Source organism: Physella acuta, unplaced genomic scaffold, assembly GCF_028476545.2.
Source record: "Physella acuta isolate Inbredline_101_S28 unplaced genomic scaffold, ASM2847654v3 ptg000720l, whole genome shotgun sequence".
Lineage (NCBI taxonomy): Eukaryota > Metazoa > Mollusca > Gastropoda > Physidae > Physella > Physella acuta.
Window position 1 is genome coordinate 634,231 of NW_026732238.1, and position 16,871 is coordinate 651,101.

The 16,871-nt window shown below is 40.1% G+C and overlaps 1 protein-coding gene across 1 annotated transcript in view; it reads right to left on the bottom strand.

Moving 5' to 3' along the window:
• LOC131949945 (inactive tyrosine-protein kinase transmembrane receptor ROR1) overlaps positions 1 to 16,871 on the bottom strand; it is a gene marked incomplete at its 5' end in the record, with an annotated part of 115,478 nt that overhangs the window by 26,992 nt on the left and 71,615 nt on the right. The window contains 3 exons of the mRNA XM_059311907.1: positions 2,354 to 2,438; positions 3,018 to 3,124; positions 13,132 to 13,327. Coding sequence (XP_059167890.1) covers positions 2,354 to 2,438; positions 3,018 to 3,124; positions 13,132 to 13,327 — 388 coding nt within the window. The remainder of the gene's footprint in view (positions 1 to 2,353; positions 2,439 to 3,017; positions 3,125 to 13,131; positions 13,328 to 16,871) is intronic.

The following is a 16,871-nucleotide window of genomic DNA, read 5'->3' on the forward strand; positions in this document are numbered from 1 at the left end:
TGGGCCCAAATACTTTCATAAACGTACACTGGTTCACAATAATCGATTGGACAATGAGATATTTTTGCTCCGGATGGAACTGAACACCAACGTTTCTAAGTCTAAACGACTAGTGTATGTTATAGTTTAAACTACTATATTTATTCAATCGTACTTAGAAGGAACTACTCAATTTCGGTTTAATTACACTAGGTTTAGGTAGTGTTTACAATACAGTAAATGACCAATTTGGCGTCACAGATGACCAAAAAAAAAATATCCCATTTTAGTGATTTAAAAGACGTGTACGTTTTACAGTACGGGATTCACGTAAACACCCATTACCGTTATTTAAGTAAACTATACACAAAACGCGCATGCGAAGTCGTCCACCGCGCTCGTCTAAATCCCGCCAGTCAAGATTCAGCATTTATTTACCGACATGGTTTACAAATCTTGCCCGAGCTGGACAGGAATCTTACTCGCCCTGGGCTACACAATGACACGGTTAGGCGTGTTCTTTTTTAAGTTTAGAGTCCCCGGGGGGAGGGGAAATGGGTGAGTAGGGTGGGGATGAATTGTGGCATCAGTCTGCTTTGTACAGTCGTTTTTATTTTTATTTTTTAAAATTATTTTTGAAAGACGCATCTTGTTCAAATAATAATTTTTATTAGGACCCAAAAATAATGAGTGTTTGTATAAACTTAGTATAAAAAAAGCACGCTGTTATTTTTTTTTAAATTGGGCGTAGGATTGAGAAGCATATAGCTTCTATTCGAATGAACAGTCCTATTCTGAAGCTGTACCGCAAGCTATAATACTAAGACATTAGTATCTGTAACCCACTGTTTCTAAGAAAAAACTAAAATTCGTGTTACACGTGTTGCATTTTCACTCGTCAGCAGTGAAGTCTTTATTTAAAAAGTGCAAGCGAAACCCATTCCGCTATAAAACCGAAGCCCATTGCACTAAAAGACCGAAGACAATTGCACTCAAAAGCCGAAATCAATTATGCTATAAAGCCAAAGTCCATTGTAATATGTAGCAAAAACCTATATTACTATAAACCGAAAATCATTGCACTATAAAGTCGAAGCCCATTTCACAATAAAGCCAGAGCCCATTTCGCTATAAACCCGAAGCCCATTTCGTCATGGAGTCCATTTCAATATAAAGTCGAAGCCCATTGTGCCATGAACACGAAGCCCATTTAGCCATCAAACCAAAGCCCATTGCGCTATGAACCTATGTAAATGACGTCATCGATAACGCCTGTCACATGACCTCGCTATCCGACATTCATCATACGGCCAGATAGATGCCCTATCCTACATATCTGCTTCCTGCTCTTGTGACTAAATCATAAACCACAATCTCCCATCCACCCCAACCCCAACCCCCCCCCCCCCACCCCAAATTTGCAACCCCTTAGGCATCTCTACCCAGTATAACCGTAAACCAAATTTTCTCTCTAAAAAAAAAACAACCCTCACAAAAACTCGTTGGTTTCCGTCATGTCTCGGTATGACACGAGCGAGATGGGGGTCGGAGATTGCGGGCCCTAGATGTGTCATCCGTATGCAGCTCCGGGCAGATAACTCGGTATTTACGCTATTAAGAGCTCATTCTTCCGCGGACATTATCCCGCTAAAGTAAATACACCCCCCTATTTATTTGTGGGTATGTCTCTTTGTAAGTAGCGTGGTCGCTGTCAAGATTCGTAAAAAAAAAATTGTTATCGTTCATCCGTTTTACTTGGTAATCTTTTTATAATGCGGTATTTTAAATTATCAGTTATTTACGTATCAGTTTGATTATATGTTATTGTTCGTGGTAAACTCCTCTCAAATGATATCCGTGCACTCTTCTGTACCTACCAATATATAAAATATATTTCAACTTTCACTTTTTAAATATCAATACAAGTAGATTTTCAGATTGAAAAAAAAATTACTTGCGTTTTTTTAAAATTGAAAATGTTCTTGTTTTTTCATAGATAATTAATACCCGTTTGACTAGATATCGATTAGAAAACACACCTCACGTTTTAGCTAAAGGACTGGTAGTTTTAGTGTGGTACTGGTTTTATGTAACATGTATTATATATGATATAGATCTATGTGATACTTCTACTGATGTGAAATCTAATATAGATCTATGTGATACTTCTACTGATGTGAAATCTAATATAGATCTATGTGATACTTCTACTGATGTGAAATCTAATATAGATCTATGTGATACTTTTACTGATGAGGAATGTAATATAGACCTATGTAATACTTCTACCGATTGGGGAATTTAATATAGTTCTAGATCTATGTAATACCTATACTGATGTAGAATGTAGTTTGTGTGAGACGCTAATACTTACTCTCCATCTCTATCAATGGGGGTGTCCGTTTCTTTATAATCGTAATCCGTGTTGCCGTCTTTCGCCTCAGAAGGGGGTGGGTCCTCTGTGGAAGGAAGTAGTGTCAAACATGTACAGGGCGTAAAGTAAAAGTACAGTTGTCTGATCGAAGCTGAAGGTCCAATGGGACAAGTGAAGTAGAGTTCACCTGTAAGTGCGTAGAGGGTGACTGAAATAGATCTGCACAACGTCCAAAGTAAAGTAAAGAACCCTCTTTAGACTTAGCGATCCATTGGGCAGTAGGAGTAGAGTTCATATGTTTCTTGAGTTTCTTGCATATGAAGGGAAGGTGTTGTCAGCACTTTGCCCAGCCGCCTTTACTTTCCCTAACATGAGTAAAGTTAGGTACCCGTCAGAGACTCAGGACGTCCTACTAATTTGGACCCGTATTCGAACTCGAGACTTTCGGGTTAGCAAGTAAGCAGCTTAGCGCTCTACCGCTTAGGCCACGCGGTCCCATACAACGTACAAAGAATGACATATAGATTCGCAAAATTACAAAATAAATGTATAGAATGCATGCATTTCTCACTTTGCCGACACCGCAATCTGCTGATACGGCCAATTGAAGTTGGTACAGTCGGACACAGAAGTAAAGAGAAGATTGTCTGGCGTGTGTACTCACCATTTCGGACAATTAAAATCCCGCTCGTGCTCTCTTCGCCCTTGGCATTGGTCGCCTTGCACGTGTAGGTGGCGCTGTCTGAGGGCACGGCGTTGGATATTTTTAACCTGCAAGAAATATATTTCAAAATTTAAAATCTAAAAGCCAAGACACACTTGATTCCTAGAATTAATTAAAGTGTATTTATTGCATGTGGAACCTACATATTGAGACATTTTAATAAAGCCGACTGTACATCGCTGGTATAGCTATTAGAGTCGGAGTTAAGACTTACAATTACAATCTTAAAATTAAGACATTCTTGATCACTAACATTAATCTAAGTTTTTTTATTACCTATGAAACCTACATATTTTTAGACATTTTAATAAAGCCGACAGTACATCGCTGATATAGCTATTAGGGTTGGGGTAAAGACTTAAAATCTTAAAATTAAGACATCTGACCACTAATATTAATTAAAATGTATTTATAACAAGTGAAAGCCTACACATTTAGAATTTTAACTAAGCCGACCGTACATCGCCGGTAATTGCTATTAGAGCAGTGGTTCTTAACCTTTTTGGGGGTATCGAATACCACCAGTTTCATATGTGCATTCACTGAACCCTTCTTAAAAGTTCTATTGTCTGCTTTAAAAAAATTTCGATCGTAAATCTTTTGAGTCTTGTGTGTGTCTTGATCTCAGCCGAACCCATGAGACTACCTCACCAAACCCCTGGGGTTATATTAAACCCATGTTAAAAACCACTGTTGTAGGTCAGAGTTAAGACTATGACTACAATTAGCAAGTTGGGATCAAGATTACTACAAAAAGTTGGTTAGAGGATTCTGCTAAACCATGAACTTTGAGCACGTCCTGTCGACAGTAGCATTAATACGTGTTTGAGTTTCTGATCATTGTACATGCCAGTCTTTATAAGCTACTTTTCCACTCTCGCATTAAAGCCCTAAACGATGAACCGAGGACGGGAAATGGCAGAACTCAAGGGTGCATCGTCTGCCTGACTTATCAAACCTGACAGCGGAAGTCGGCACACAGCGCCACCAGACGACAACGGCTCCCAGCTCAAGGGCGAATCACTCTGAACGACAAGGGAGACGGAAACTTGCGCATTGCGCATGTCGGAATTAAATACCCACTGGTACCTTCATTATCTTTTCCCGTTTGTACCCAAGACAGATTGGGGGCGTATGAAGTAGAGTTAATGTTTCTGAGACCCCTCTGCATATGATGGGATGGTGTGGTCAGCACTATGCCTAGACGCCTTTGCATTATGAAATAAATTATAAATATTGGATAGACTTCTAAAGAAGGGACATGCGTTGAGTTTTAAACGAGTCATTATTGGGTATTTTGTTTTGTGTTCCAGTTAGATAGAAGATAAAAGACGGAGTTTGTATGTAATGTAGGCTACTGCATTTTTGAGAAACCTGGAATGGGATAGATTTTGTGTTAATTAAACCGCTCCACCATAGACTATAATTATGATCCTATAAATAGACTCGAACCTGCTAGTTAAAAAAAATTGCCACTGGACTTTTTTGGAAGTTTAAAAAGACAATCTTAGAATGTGCTGCTGTTACGGAATACGTCCACACAAAAAGAAGCGTAATTTACGGCATATAAGAGAAACCGTTTCGGAATTCGGGATATGTTCGTATGATATGAGAAGCACAGTTTCGGAATATATGAAGCACAGTTTCAGATCATAAGCGACATTCTGAACTAGCAAACCAGTTCTTCCCAAAATCCTCGACCTCACCAGTTTATCTCAAGGTGTGTCGGATCGACTAGCGAATCATTGCTCAACCGGAAGTCCCAACTGTTTATTTATAGTGCTCATAACTGACGGGCCGCTCATTAAGTGTAATCAGACGTAAATATTTAGAAAACAAACACATGACCGCGCGCCTTCGGGAAGTGTTTGTTTTCTTTTCAAATTTTTAATTCAATCTGCCATTTCTGGAACATGGGGGTATGGGGGTCGTGGCTTAGGATACGATAGGGGTAGGGTGGTTGTGGGTAGGTATATTTGGTTGGGAGCAGGAATAGTGGGGTAGGGATTAGATAAATAGTCGGCATATAGATCTAGAGGTAACGGTTTGGTTAGAGCAGGCATATTGAGGCTAAGGTTGAGTTAAAGAGCCGGCATATTGATGCTAGCGTTGATTTAAAGAGCCGGCATAGTAAGGCTACGGTTTAGTTAAAGAGCCGGCATATTGGGGCTAGGGTTTAGTTAAAGAGCCGGCATAGTAAGGGTACGGTTTAGTTATAGAACCGGCATATTGAGGCTAGGGTTTAGTTAAAGAGCCGGCATATTGAGGCTAAGGTTTAGTTAAAGAGCCGGCATATTGTGGCTAAGGTTGAGTTAAAGGACTAGCATTTTGGAGCTAGGGTTCGGTTAAAGAAAACAAACAGGTATATTTGGGTTGTCGCCGATTATGAAAGCCATCATACCGAATCAATAGGTAAAAATCGTGGTTGAGGATTTAGGCAAACGATTGTAATCTTGTTTAAGTTAGAGTTTTCATCAATTTTGTTTTACGCAAGTTATATATTATTTAATGAGATTTTTATCAAATTTTTAAAACGAAATATACAGATTATTTTGTTTGATTAATTTTTCATATGGGCGTGGTTGCGAAAGAGAAAGAAAGAGAAACACGGAGAAAGAGAGGGCCGGCTTGTCACGGAGACCCTCAACGCCAGGAGTCAAGGGGAGTTAATAGCTCATCTCTTGGACTCGAGAGTCGCGTCCCCTGCTGGGGTTATCTTCATGCGGGCAGGACGCCGCTGCCAACGGTGTCGTCGTCTTGTGGTATGTTTATATTTGGAACCTTCTAGAAAGCTGTTTTATGGTACCAGGTTGTAGGGATGAAGGAGAAAAAAAGGAGGGGGGGGGGGTCGTACATGTATATGAGGGTGGAGTTGACGGGAAAGGCAAAAAAAAAAAAATCGTATATATAAATCAAAAACAAATTTTCAGTTTCATTTTCCAGCCATCTTTTTCTTCTCGATATTTAACTAGTCTAGATGTAAAGGCAGAGGGTTAAACTAAGGGGGGGGGGAGGTTAACAACCAAGGTCATATTTTATAGAGCTTGGTTAGAAGCTACAAGCGCTTGGAAAAGGTCTAGAGTTATTTATTTTTTTAAATTACAACGATGCTGTACTGTATAAGTGGAATTGGAAAAAAAAAATCCTCAGATCTCTGTCCCCCCCCCCTCCTGTTAGAATGGAAAATGTTCTTTCTCATTAATACAACAAACACAACTGCTGCAGTTTGAGATATTGATACATATTAAGAAATTGAGTTGAGGGTGTTAATTAACGAGCAGATTTCTGATTGGCGAAATCTGGATTAGGATATCAGAAGGGCGTCTCTGAGTCCACCCAGTTGTGATGGGTACCTGGCGCACGTTGGGGAAGTAATTTTTTGGGCCTCATGTTATTATTGATTTTGGAAAGGATTATAGCTATGTCTAAGGCAATGAATTTTTTTAGAAAATAGCAATCATTGGTGGTAGTGTTCCTTTCAGACGTTTTTTTTTCAGGTCGTGGGGGGTGGGGGGGGGGGGGGGGGGGTGGGGGCTGGATTTGAGTTTCGGGGGGGGGGGGGGAGGGGGGATAGGGTCGGACTAAATTTTGCGGGAGTGGGGGTGAGGGGGCAGTCACTGGTTAAAATATTTTAAATATAAATTGTTATTTCGATTGGGGAGAGGGGAAGAAATGAAGAGATGCATAAAAGAAACTGTTAAAGTTTAATAATCAGCGAAAATGATAAGTAGGTTTTTGCTCAGAACCCACCCCCCAACCCCCACCCACACACACACATTTAAGTAACTAATACAAAAATGACAACAGCCACATCTTGTCTGGCGTTTTTCTGTCGGACGAAACGAAGCTGACAGACTAATTAAGAAAGATATAAAAACATGGACTCATTAACATATGCATCTAGACGAAAATGCGAGTGAGCTGCCCTTTAATTCGTCAAGACACCCCCAAGTGGGAGAAACGCTTGAGCAACTGGGTCTGAAGAGGTGGGGGGTGGGGTGGGGGGGGGACTCGGACGTATCCTTCCGCGATAATAAAATAGTTCCCCACTCAAACAATGAGTTAAGTCAGTAAGTTTGAAAGGAGACAGGTCAAATCCAGGTTGGGTTGGGTTTTTTTTTTGCTTTGGGAGAATTTAGCTTTGGTTTATGGCCTGGGAGGTGGTCTAAATGAAGATGTTAGGTTAGGTTAAGTGGTGTCTAGGTTAGGTTAGGTGAGGTCTAGGTTAGGTTAGGTTAGGTTAGGTTAGGTTAGGTTAGGTTAGGTTAGGTTAGGTTAGGTTAGGTTAGGTCTAGGTCTAGGTCTAGGTCTAGGTTAGGTGAGGTCTAGGTATATTTCTAGGTCTAGGTCTGGGTCTAGGTCTAGGTCTAGGTTAGGTCTGGGTCTAGGTCTAGGTCTAGGTCTAGGTCTAGGTCTAGGTCTAGGTCTAAGTCTAAGTCTAGGTCTAAGTCTAAGTCTGTCTAGGTCTAGGTCTAGGTCTAGGTCTAGGTTAGATCAACACGTCTCCCAGCTGAAAACATAACCACCCAGAAAGGAGTATTCTATGCCACACGATTCAATATTCGTGACACCACCACCACCCCCTCATACGCTAACAACTCCACCATCTGTCCCTCCGGGTCAAGTCAACCTTTCCCTTCTCTAGACTAGACTCTTGCACCCCCCTCAGTCTTCCATCCAACACAAAACAGTGAAAAAGAAACTAAACAATTACATTTTTGCACACAAATCCTCCCCTAAAGTTTAAACGCCTCTCGGCGTGGCACCCCACACATCCAATTTGAACATCGCCCCTGCCCGCTGCCAGAGAAACAAAACGGCTTTATCTCCAATGCCAGACGCTTAAAAATAGACTTGGCCAGATAAAGGGTTTATTACCGAGAACAAAGTAGATCGCATTTGCTGGGGGGATCATGGCGGATTTATCGCAGTTAGACAAACGTGAAAACGGCTGCGATTGACTAATCCGACTTGAACCCTGGCAACGCCACGCCCGGGTCCTCGAATCAACAAGCGCTCAGCCATGCGTTGACAGGCGCCAGAAAACTTAAAAAATGGATGTTCGCCTTTCTAAGTGCGGGGTCTGAGGAATAATTCTTCACTGAATGTTGGATTAGGTTTTATTGTTGAGTTCTTGCGCGAGGACATCATTGAATAATGCTTTGACTTGAAAGAGATACAAATAATAATTCCAAGCGATAAATTCACACTGTTCATAGTTTTCGGGTGAGGTAATAATTTTGAAGCGTAAGGGACAGAACTCTACATTAAAGAAAAAAATATTTGTTTTGAAGCGTAAGGGACAGAACTCTACATTAAAGAAAAAAATATTTGAATAATCAAAAAGAAACATAGGTATAATGTAGGAAAATAAACTGATTTTAAAACATTGATTTTCGTTTTTGTTACATGCGAATTTAGGAAAAAAAATAGATTTCCTACATTAAAAATAAAAATTTTAATATTTTTTCTTTTTGTTATCATACCATCACAACACCGACTTTTATTGTATATTGCTGATAAACTATTCACATTCCTCAAACTTTTTAATACTGGCTTGAATACATGACCCGACGCCAGCATATTCTTGCACACACGGCCCCGACAACACGCCCCCCTCTCCGTCATCAACAAACGCCGCTTTAGCACCGCCTGATCAAGTATCTACAGATCTCGACCTGCACGTCAGAGAAACACAGCCGTGGAGTCTGGCACTTGCCCGGTATTTTCGCCCCTCGGCACCGGTCTCGTAGCCTGGCACAACGGAAGGAACCGCAGAGTCTCGATATCTTCTCAGCTTGCCTACAGCTAGAAACCCAGTCTAATTAAGTCCTGTGTTGTTTTTTTTTTTTTTAAATCCATTCGTTCCTGAGTCATCTCGGTGATTTCTCACTTTGATTATAGGTAGCTTGCGGGGATAATCTTATCGTAGATCTAAACGTTTAGGTGATCAGGGATGTAGGTAACATGGAAGTCGCAATGCCTCTCGATTATATTTTTCTCTCATACGCTTACACACACTCATAACCCCCCCCCCCCCATAGACCCCTCGGTATATAGAAAAAGTATGAGGGGGGGGGGTGCAAATCGAAAGTTTGAGGGGGGTGCAAATCGAAAGTTTGAGGGGGGGTGCAAATCGAAAGTTTGAGGGGGGGATGCAAATCGAAAGTTTGTCCCCGGGTAAAAATTGGAACCCCCCCCCCCCCTTGAGACGATCCTGGCTACGCCACTGCACACTTACATACATACATATAGAGATACTCGCATACACACACACTTACATACATACATGCATACATACACAAAGTTTATTTTCTGATTAATTAACTGTTTTAAAAGTCGCCTGAACTATATGATCATATAGCACTGCCATCCTCTAGAGACCTTAGTGATTGATCCGATTGGTTCATTAAAAGTCACATGATCTCCGCATCGTGCTACCTCCACCGCCTCCCAAACAGTGTACCCTCTCCTATAGGCTACCTTAAAGTCACATGACCTTCCCGACATCATCCCTGTCAAAATCGTACATACACGCACACACGCACACACTCACATACGCATGCACACACACAGACACGCACTCTTACCCTCAACACAAACACACACGCACTCGCACACACGCACTCACACACACGCACTCGCACACACGCACTCACACACACGCACTCACACACACGCACTCACACACACGCACTCACACACACGCACTCACACACACGCACTCACACACACGCACTCACACACACGCACTCACACACACGCACTCACACACACGCACTCACACACACGCACTCACACACACGCACTCACACACACGCACTCACACACACGCACTCACACACACGCACTCACACACACTGACAAATAAGAAAAAAATTATCATTCGATGTAGTTTATCATTCGTCATAACAAATTCACGTGCAGGCTCATGTCAGGGAGGGAGACAGGTTTAGCCCCGTGTTGTGGGGGTGGGTGGGTGAGTCGTCTCGTGTAAACTTCTCGAGGCGAGGGTTGAGCAACGGCCCGTTAAAACTCCCAGCACCCCGGGATGTTAACAAAAATGACAAGAAACACAAAATGACACGATCGTTTGTCTTAGTTCGCTGGGGTGTTAAAATGACAAGGAACTAAAAATGACAAGTTGTGTTAGCTTGATATGAAGATAGAAAATTGACAAAAAAAAAACAACCAAAAAAAACTACTGACAAGAACGGTTTCAAAGCTCGCTGTAATGCTTACAAAATGACAAGTTGTCTTAGCTTGATGTGCAGATAGACAACTGACACAGAAAACCAACTAAAAACACAATGGCAAGAAAAATATTTTAGCTCGCCGGGGTAGATCAAAATGACAGGAACACGAAATGACATCAAATGACATGTCTTTTCTTCTTCTTCGTTCTTAATTAATGATTTCATTCGACACCATTAGGTATAACGTGACAACTGGTTATGCGCTATACGGCCGATTTAATCTTACTTCAGTCTGCTTAACTTTGCCTATCCAAGAACAAACTACAAGGCAGCAGTTATTTGATTTTGTAGTTTGTCGCCTAAATGAGTTGCTGTCCACAGCCACCCTTAAGTCTCGAGATCGAATCCTAGTACGAGTTAGTAGACCGTCCATGAGTCCACCCAGCTCTAATGGGTACCTAACTCACGTTATGGAAAGTAAAGGTGACTAGCCTCATAGACCGTAAGGTTCGGAAGGGGGTCTTTACGCTGTCGTTATTAGACTAAATACCCAATGTACAAACATAATAAATATATGCATTTGAAATACGGAAACACAATTTTATTCCAGTCAAAGTTTTAAAGTTGCCCAGGTTGAAATACTACACCGAGCAGTGTAAAGTCTTTCCTCTGGTATTGGCACTACCTGTCACGTGTGTAAACAAAGGTCACTGCGTGGCACGTGCGATTGATTACCAGCCTCGCCACCACTTCCGGTACAAGTACTTTGGTAAATACAATAAAAGTGTCGGCGATAATTGGGCCCTAACCCACAGCTCCCCTCCTCCCCCTCTATAATAAAATAATTTTAAGAATAAAGGTTGGGGGGTAAGAATAGCAGTTAGTGACATATTGGAGGTTTTTTTTTTTTTTTAGATGGTGATTAGTGACAGAGAATTAGGGAAGGGGGGGGGTCTAAGACGGGGTCTAAATTGGTGAGTAGTGCCTGGAGGGGGTCAGATGGTGGTGAGTGACAAAGAATGGGGGTCTAAGATGCTGGTTAATGAAAAAAGGGGTTGAAGATGGGGATCAAAGATGGTGGTCTAACATGACGATTTCTGCAGGAGAAGTGTGGTCTAAATTAGTGGTAGGTGCAGGGGAATGGGATATTTGATAGTGGTTTGCAACCGGCAATGTTGGCCTAAGAATGCGATTGGTGCCATTATAGCGGGTGTAAAATTACAGTAGGTACCATGAAATAGGGGTGTAGGATTGCAACTAGTCTATGAGAATGGGGATCTGTAATCGGCAGTTAGTAACTCTCGTGGTCGGGATTTGCTATACTGAGGCCTGTCTGGCTAATGGGAGTCCAACTCCTGAGCCGTTTCCGTATTAGGGAGGGAGTAACAAGAAATGGTGGTCTAGGAATGTAGTTAGAAAGAAGCAATGGTGGTCTTTGAATGGGATTAATAACAAGAAATGGTCGTCGAAAATGGCGGTTAGTAACAACAAATGGTGGTGTAATAATGTGATTAGTAACAAGAAATGGTGGTCTAAAATGGCGGTTAGTAACAAGAAATGGTGGTCTAGGAATGGGATTAATAACAAGAAATGGTGGTCTAGTAATGTGATTAGTAACAAGAAATGGTGGTCTAGGAATGGGATTAATAACAAGAAATGGTGGTCTAGGAATGGGATTAATAACAAGAAATGGTGGTCTAGGAATGGGATTAATAACAAGAAATGGTGGTCTAGTAATGAGATTAGTAACAAGAAATGGTGGTCTAGAAAAAGGGTTAGTACCATTATATGATGGTCTAAAATGGCGGTTAATAAAAGAAATGGTGGTCTTTGAATGGCGGTTAGTAACGTGGTCTAGGGCGTCGGCTGGTGTCAATGACAAGCTATAAACTACCCACAAGACACCGCGGCCTAATTGTAAATAAGGGGAACCAGCGCCCGGATGCCACGTACCATTTCTCACCATAACGATGCCATTGGACGCCATTTTTTCCTACCCCTGTCTTTCGCGGCCGGCGTAAACAAATCTGCCACGATGGTTTTCGATCCTGGCGTCGATATGTTTGTTAAATGAATGTCGAGATGGGGAGTGGAGGGGGTGGAGTGGAGGGGGGGGGGGTGGAGGTGGGGTGAGGGTGGGAAAGATAAGCCCGGGTCTGGGTCGCTACTTCTTGCGTAAACGTTGTGCCCGTGTCATGTGATTGGTCGTTTGTTTCTGCTGCGCATGCGTGATGGTGTATGAGTGTTGGCTGTTCCAGATGGTGATAAGAATTAGGGGGGAGGGAGGGGGGGGGAGAGTTGACCTGAAATTATTTCTTGCGTTAAGTGAGTTGTGCTACCATTGGGCTACCATTCAGCTTCCTCCCCCCCCCCTCCTCAAACACCAACAAATTAATCTATTTTAAGATAACTAATTAGATACATTACTTGGGACTTCATTTGAAAAACTACCCTCAGATTTTGTATGAAATAAAATTATTTATAATCGGTTTCAAAGAATCCAAAAAAAAAAAAAAGATTCGAAATTTTAAGTCAACAATCAAATCTCTTTGAATAAAATATTTGGGCCATATATATTGTAATACAAATGTACCAGTATATATCTGATCTAGACCTAACAGCATTAAAAATTCAGAAAGAAATCGATGTTTCAAAAAAAAAATATTTAAAATCGCAATTTTGAGGAGTGTGTCTTTGATCTGAGTCTGTTTGTAAGACTTGGTAGGTCAATCTTCGGTTAATTTACTTAATTTACTTAATTAATTTACTTAATTATTATAAGTCTAAAAAATACAAAATCTCTTGTAAGCTATTGCTTTGGTTGCTCGGTTACATTCTAACAAAGAACCGTAACTTACCTTGATCCCCAAATTGTCGTTCTTGCGTTGACCCTAGAGTTGTCCTTCTTGTCGCTGTCGCTGATGGTGATGTTGTTCTTAAACCAGGCGTAGCTGGGGAAAGGGTTGCCGGTGATTTCGCATCGTAGCCTGACGGTTTGGGTTCGATACTTGGTCAGATTTTTCATCGGGAAATCGACCTTGAGTTTGGCTTCACCTGAGGGGGAAATGAAATAAATACTGAGTTCAAAGATTGGAAAACACATTGAAATTATAGATTGGTCAACATTTCTGATAAAAAATACTTTTAAAATTTGTTGTTTGTACTTTTAAAATATTTCATTATCATGAACAAAATAATATTATAGTCAGTTTATATTTTAAAATAGAGCCAGTTAATTCATTAAATTACTCCATTCAACACGATTCAGTATAAGCTATGATCAAATCTGCATCTGAGATTAATTATTTTTAAGGGTTAGGATTAAGCAATGGCCTAAAATTAAACGCATCAATTTTTCCCACTTAACCTTCATTAAGGATTTATAGTTAATGCATTATTATCAACAACAAATAAAACGATACTAATATCAATGATGACAGAAGATAAGCAATAAACATAATATAATTAGTTTTAACAAATATTAATAATACACATGCGTCGCGTTTCAAATTCAATCAGAAATTTATTGAACAACTTAATCTTTACGACCCACGACACGAAGACTGAAATCATTAGTGAACATCGTGAACTCTGGAATCAATTATCACAGAATCGCATTAAGTGCAGAATCTAAACGTGTATCACAGCCACATTTAATAGCTTTATTTATTCTGAAGCTCAGCTTACACATTGAAGAAGAGCTAGAGAAAGTATCTAAATATTTAGAAGACAAAACAAAGCGGTGTCCTCATGTTGAAAGGCCGCATTTGGATATCATTTAGCGTAATTGGTCCAAGAGAGAGGAGGGGGGGGGGGATGTCGGGAGATAGTTGCAACCCGCGCGTTCATTTAACGAAACCTTTTGTAGAGTAAGGAAATACCAACCTCATCCCCCTTCTCCCTATCACATGTACACATTAGCCATCCCCCCACCTTGAGGATATTGGTACCCTGGTTGTTTCCCCTTGGCATATGTCAAGAACCGAGTGACAACGTGCGGTTCTTTTAGATTGACTTCCCTTTGATGGTTGCCAGGCAACCGTGAAAATGGCGAGGGGTTTCAAAGATGGGCGTTCACAAACAATAACACCGGGCAGGTGATTCTAATTATATCGGTTTCACCTTTCAATAACTTAAACAAAAGCACGTTCTAAATTTCTCCATACAGTTGGATACAATAACTGCGTGAAAGCATTATGCAGATATATATATATATATATATATATATATATATATATATATATATATATATATATATATATATATATATATATATATATATATATATATATATATATATATATATATATATATATATATATATATATATATATATATATATATATATATATATATACACAATAATTAACCTTAACAGTAACTCAAACCGAACATTTCGCTGTACTTGATAACCCCTTAAAATCTGAGGCTCATTGTTGTAGCACTTACATACTGGATCAAGTTGGCAAGTAAAATTGTCATTCGGAACGACGTGGTCGGATGGTAGAGCTTACGAGTGCTAACCCGAAAGTCGCGAGTTCGGATCCTTGGTCCGAGAGTGTAGGACTTTACAGCACTGATGGACATCTAACTCATGCCAGGGCATAGTGCCAACCACACTTTTATGCTCTTGTAGACCCAGTTCATTGAATCAGATGTACTCAGAAAAATGATGAAGAAAAGTATCTCATGGTGTATCTCGATATTTCTGTATAATATAATACGAGTTGACATTATGCTATGTGTCAAACGCTAGATTAACATAAACGATAAACCTTTTTTTTTAAAAATCTGGCAAACATTGAGTTTGTAAACCTCCACATGGAGTCATCAATTCTGGTACCCTTTAGCGAAAAAGGAACAAAAAAATATTATAAATCTATCCGTATTGCAGCTTTAATTCAATTTCCGATACGTATTTTTTCCACCCTAGTTATTCTGATTCAACAAATTTAAACGTGTGATCAGAAACACTTAAAGCAGAAAAATAAATAATTAAAAAAAACACCTCCCTACAACGGCAATGTTAGACTATTTCAACACCCCTTAAAAAAGGAAGAGATTAATCAACCTTAGTCTTCAAGCCGAAGCGGTTCTGGTAATCAATTAGAGGGGAAAACCCCGCTTGTTTGCAAAGAGATAACACCGATAGGTTGAACTTGTCTGGAGTTTAACAGAGTTAAACCAGAAGGCGTTGGCTAATGGGTTAAGCGAGAGAGTTACTCCCTCTTGATTATGGACACGGTCGGCTTTTAAAAAAAATGGATTCGTATTAGTTATCTTTAATTTAGATAAGGAAACGGGGGATTGTTCAATGCGCGTGTGCTGACACGTGTGAAACAGCTTGATAGGGAATGGTGTGAAACACGGGCGTCACATGTCAGGTTGGACAGCGGAAGTGGCAAGAGGGTCGGGGGTGGGGGTGGGGGGGGGGTCTGGCAAACGGCGCATCAACGGCTGCGCATTTTTCATGCCTGCCACGCAACCCCCGGGACGGGGCATTGCCTGGCAGTCTGGGAGAGGGGAGACAAAGGCGCTGGTGTAAATTAGATGATTAATTATGCAAAGTTCCCCGCAATTTGGGCACTGGTTTTTGGGGGGCAAGGGGGTGGAGACGAATTAGTTAGAACCACACCTTCTGTAACTACCCGCACACACCTCTCCACACTACTTCCCACAAATCTCTACACACACATACCATACCTGCCTACACTATCTACACACAAGTCTGTCCCACAAACCAAAAATACCCCACAAAACCCCACACCATCATACACAGATGACACATTGAATTTCATTATGATTAAAACCTAGACTTCTTTTCGAAAAACAATAACACATTATATATATATATATATATATATGTATATATATATATATATATATATATATATATATATATATATATATATATATATATATATATATATATATATATATATATATATATATATATATATATATATATATATATATATATATATATATATATATATATATATATATATATATATATATATATATATATATATATATATATATATATATATATATATATATATATATATATATATATATATATATATATATATATATATATATATATATATATATATATATATATATATATATATTGTGCAGATGAAGTAGACTTGATATTTTAATTTGACTTTGGCATATGAAAGGATAGTGTTGTCGCTATGAAGACGGCTACACCCCAACCACTAACTCTTCAGATGAGCCCTGTCAACAAACACCTAGAACCGGATCACCGGCTAGACGTGCCGGATTGCCGGCTAGGCATCCCGACACGTTGATATCAACAGTTCACTTTCAGACCCGGGGTTAATTATTTAAAAAAAAAAAGTATCTGGCATCCCAGGTTCATCTCAGTGTTAATTACAACATGTCAATTAAGGTCAGTTGCGATTTGCACCCTCTACATTATCATTAGAGTCCGTCTGCGAATCAGACGAACAGACACGCTGTTAAAAGGGTAGGGGGGGGAGTTTGGAAAAAACCAGGTACATATCGTGGAGTGCCAGGGAAAGTCGTCACCTAATTGATTCTACACAACAAGGCTAACTAAACACAACCC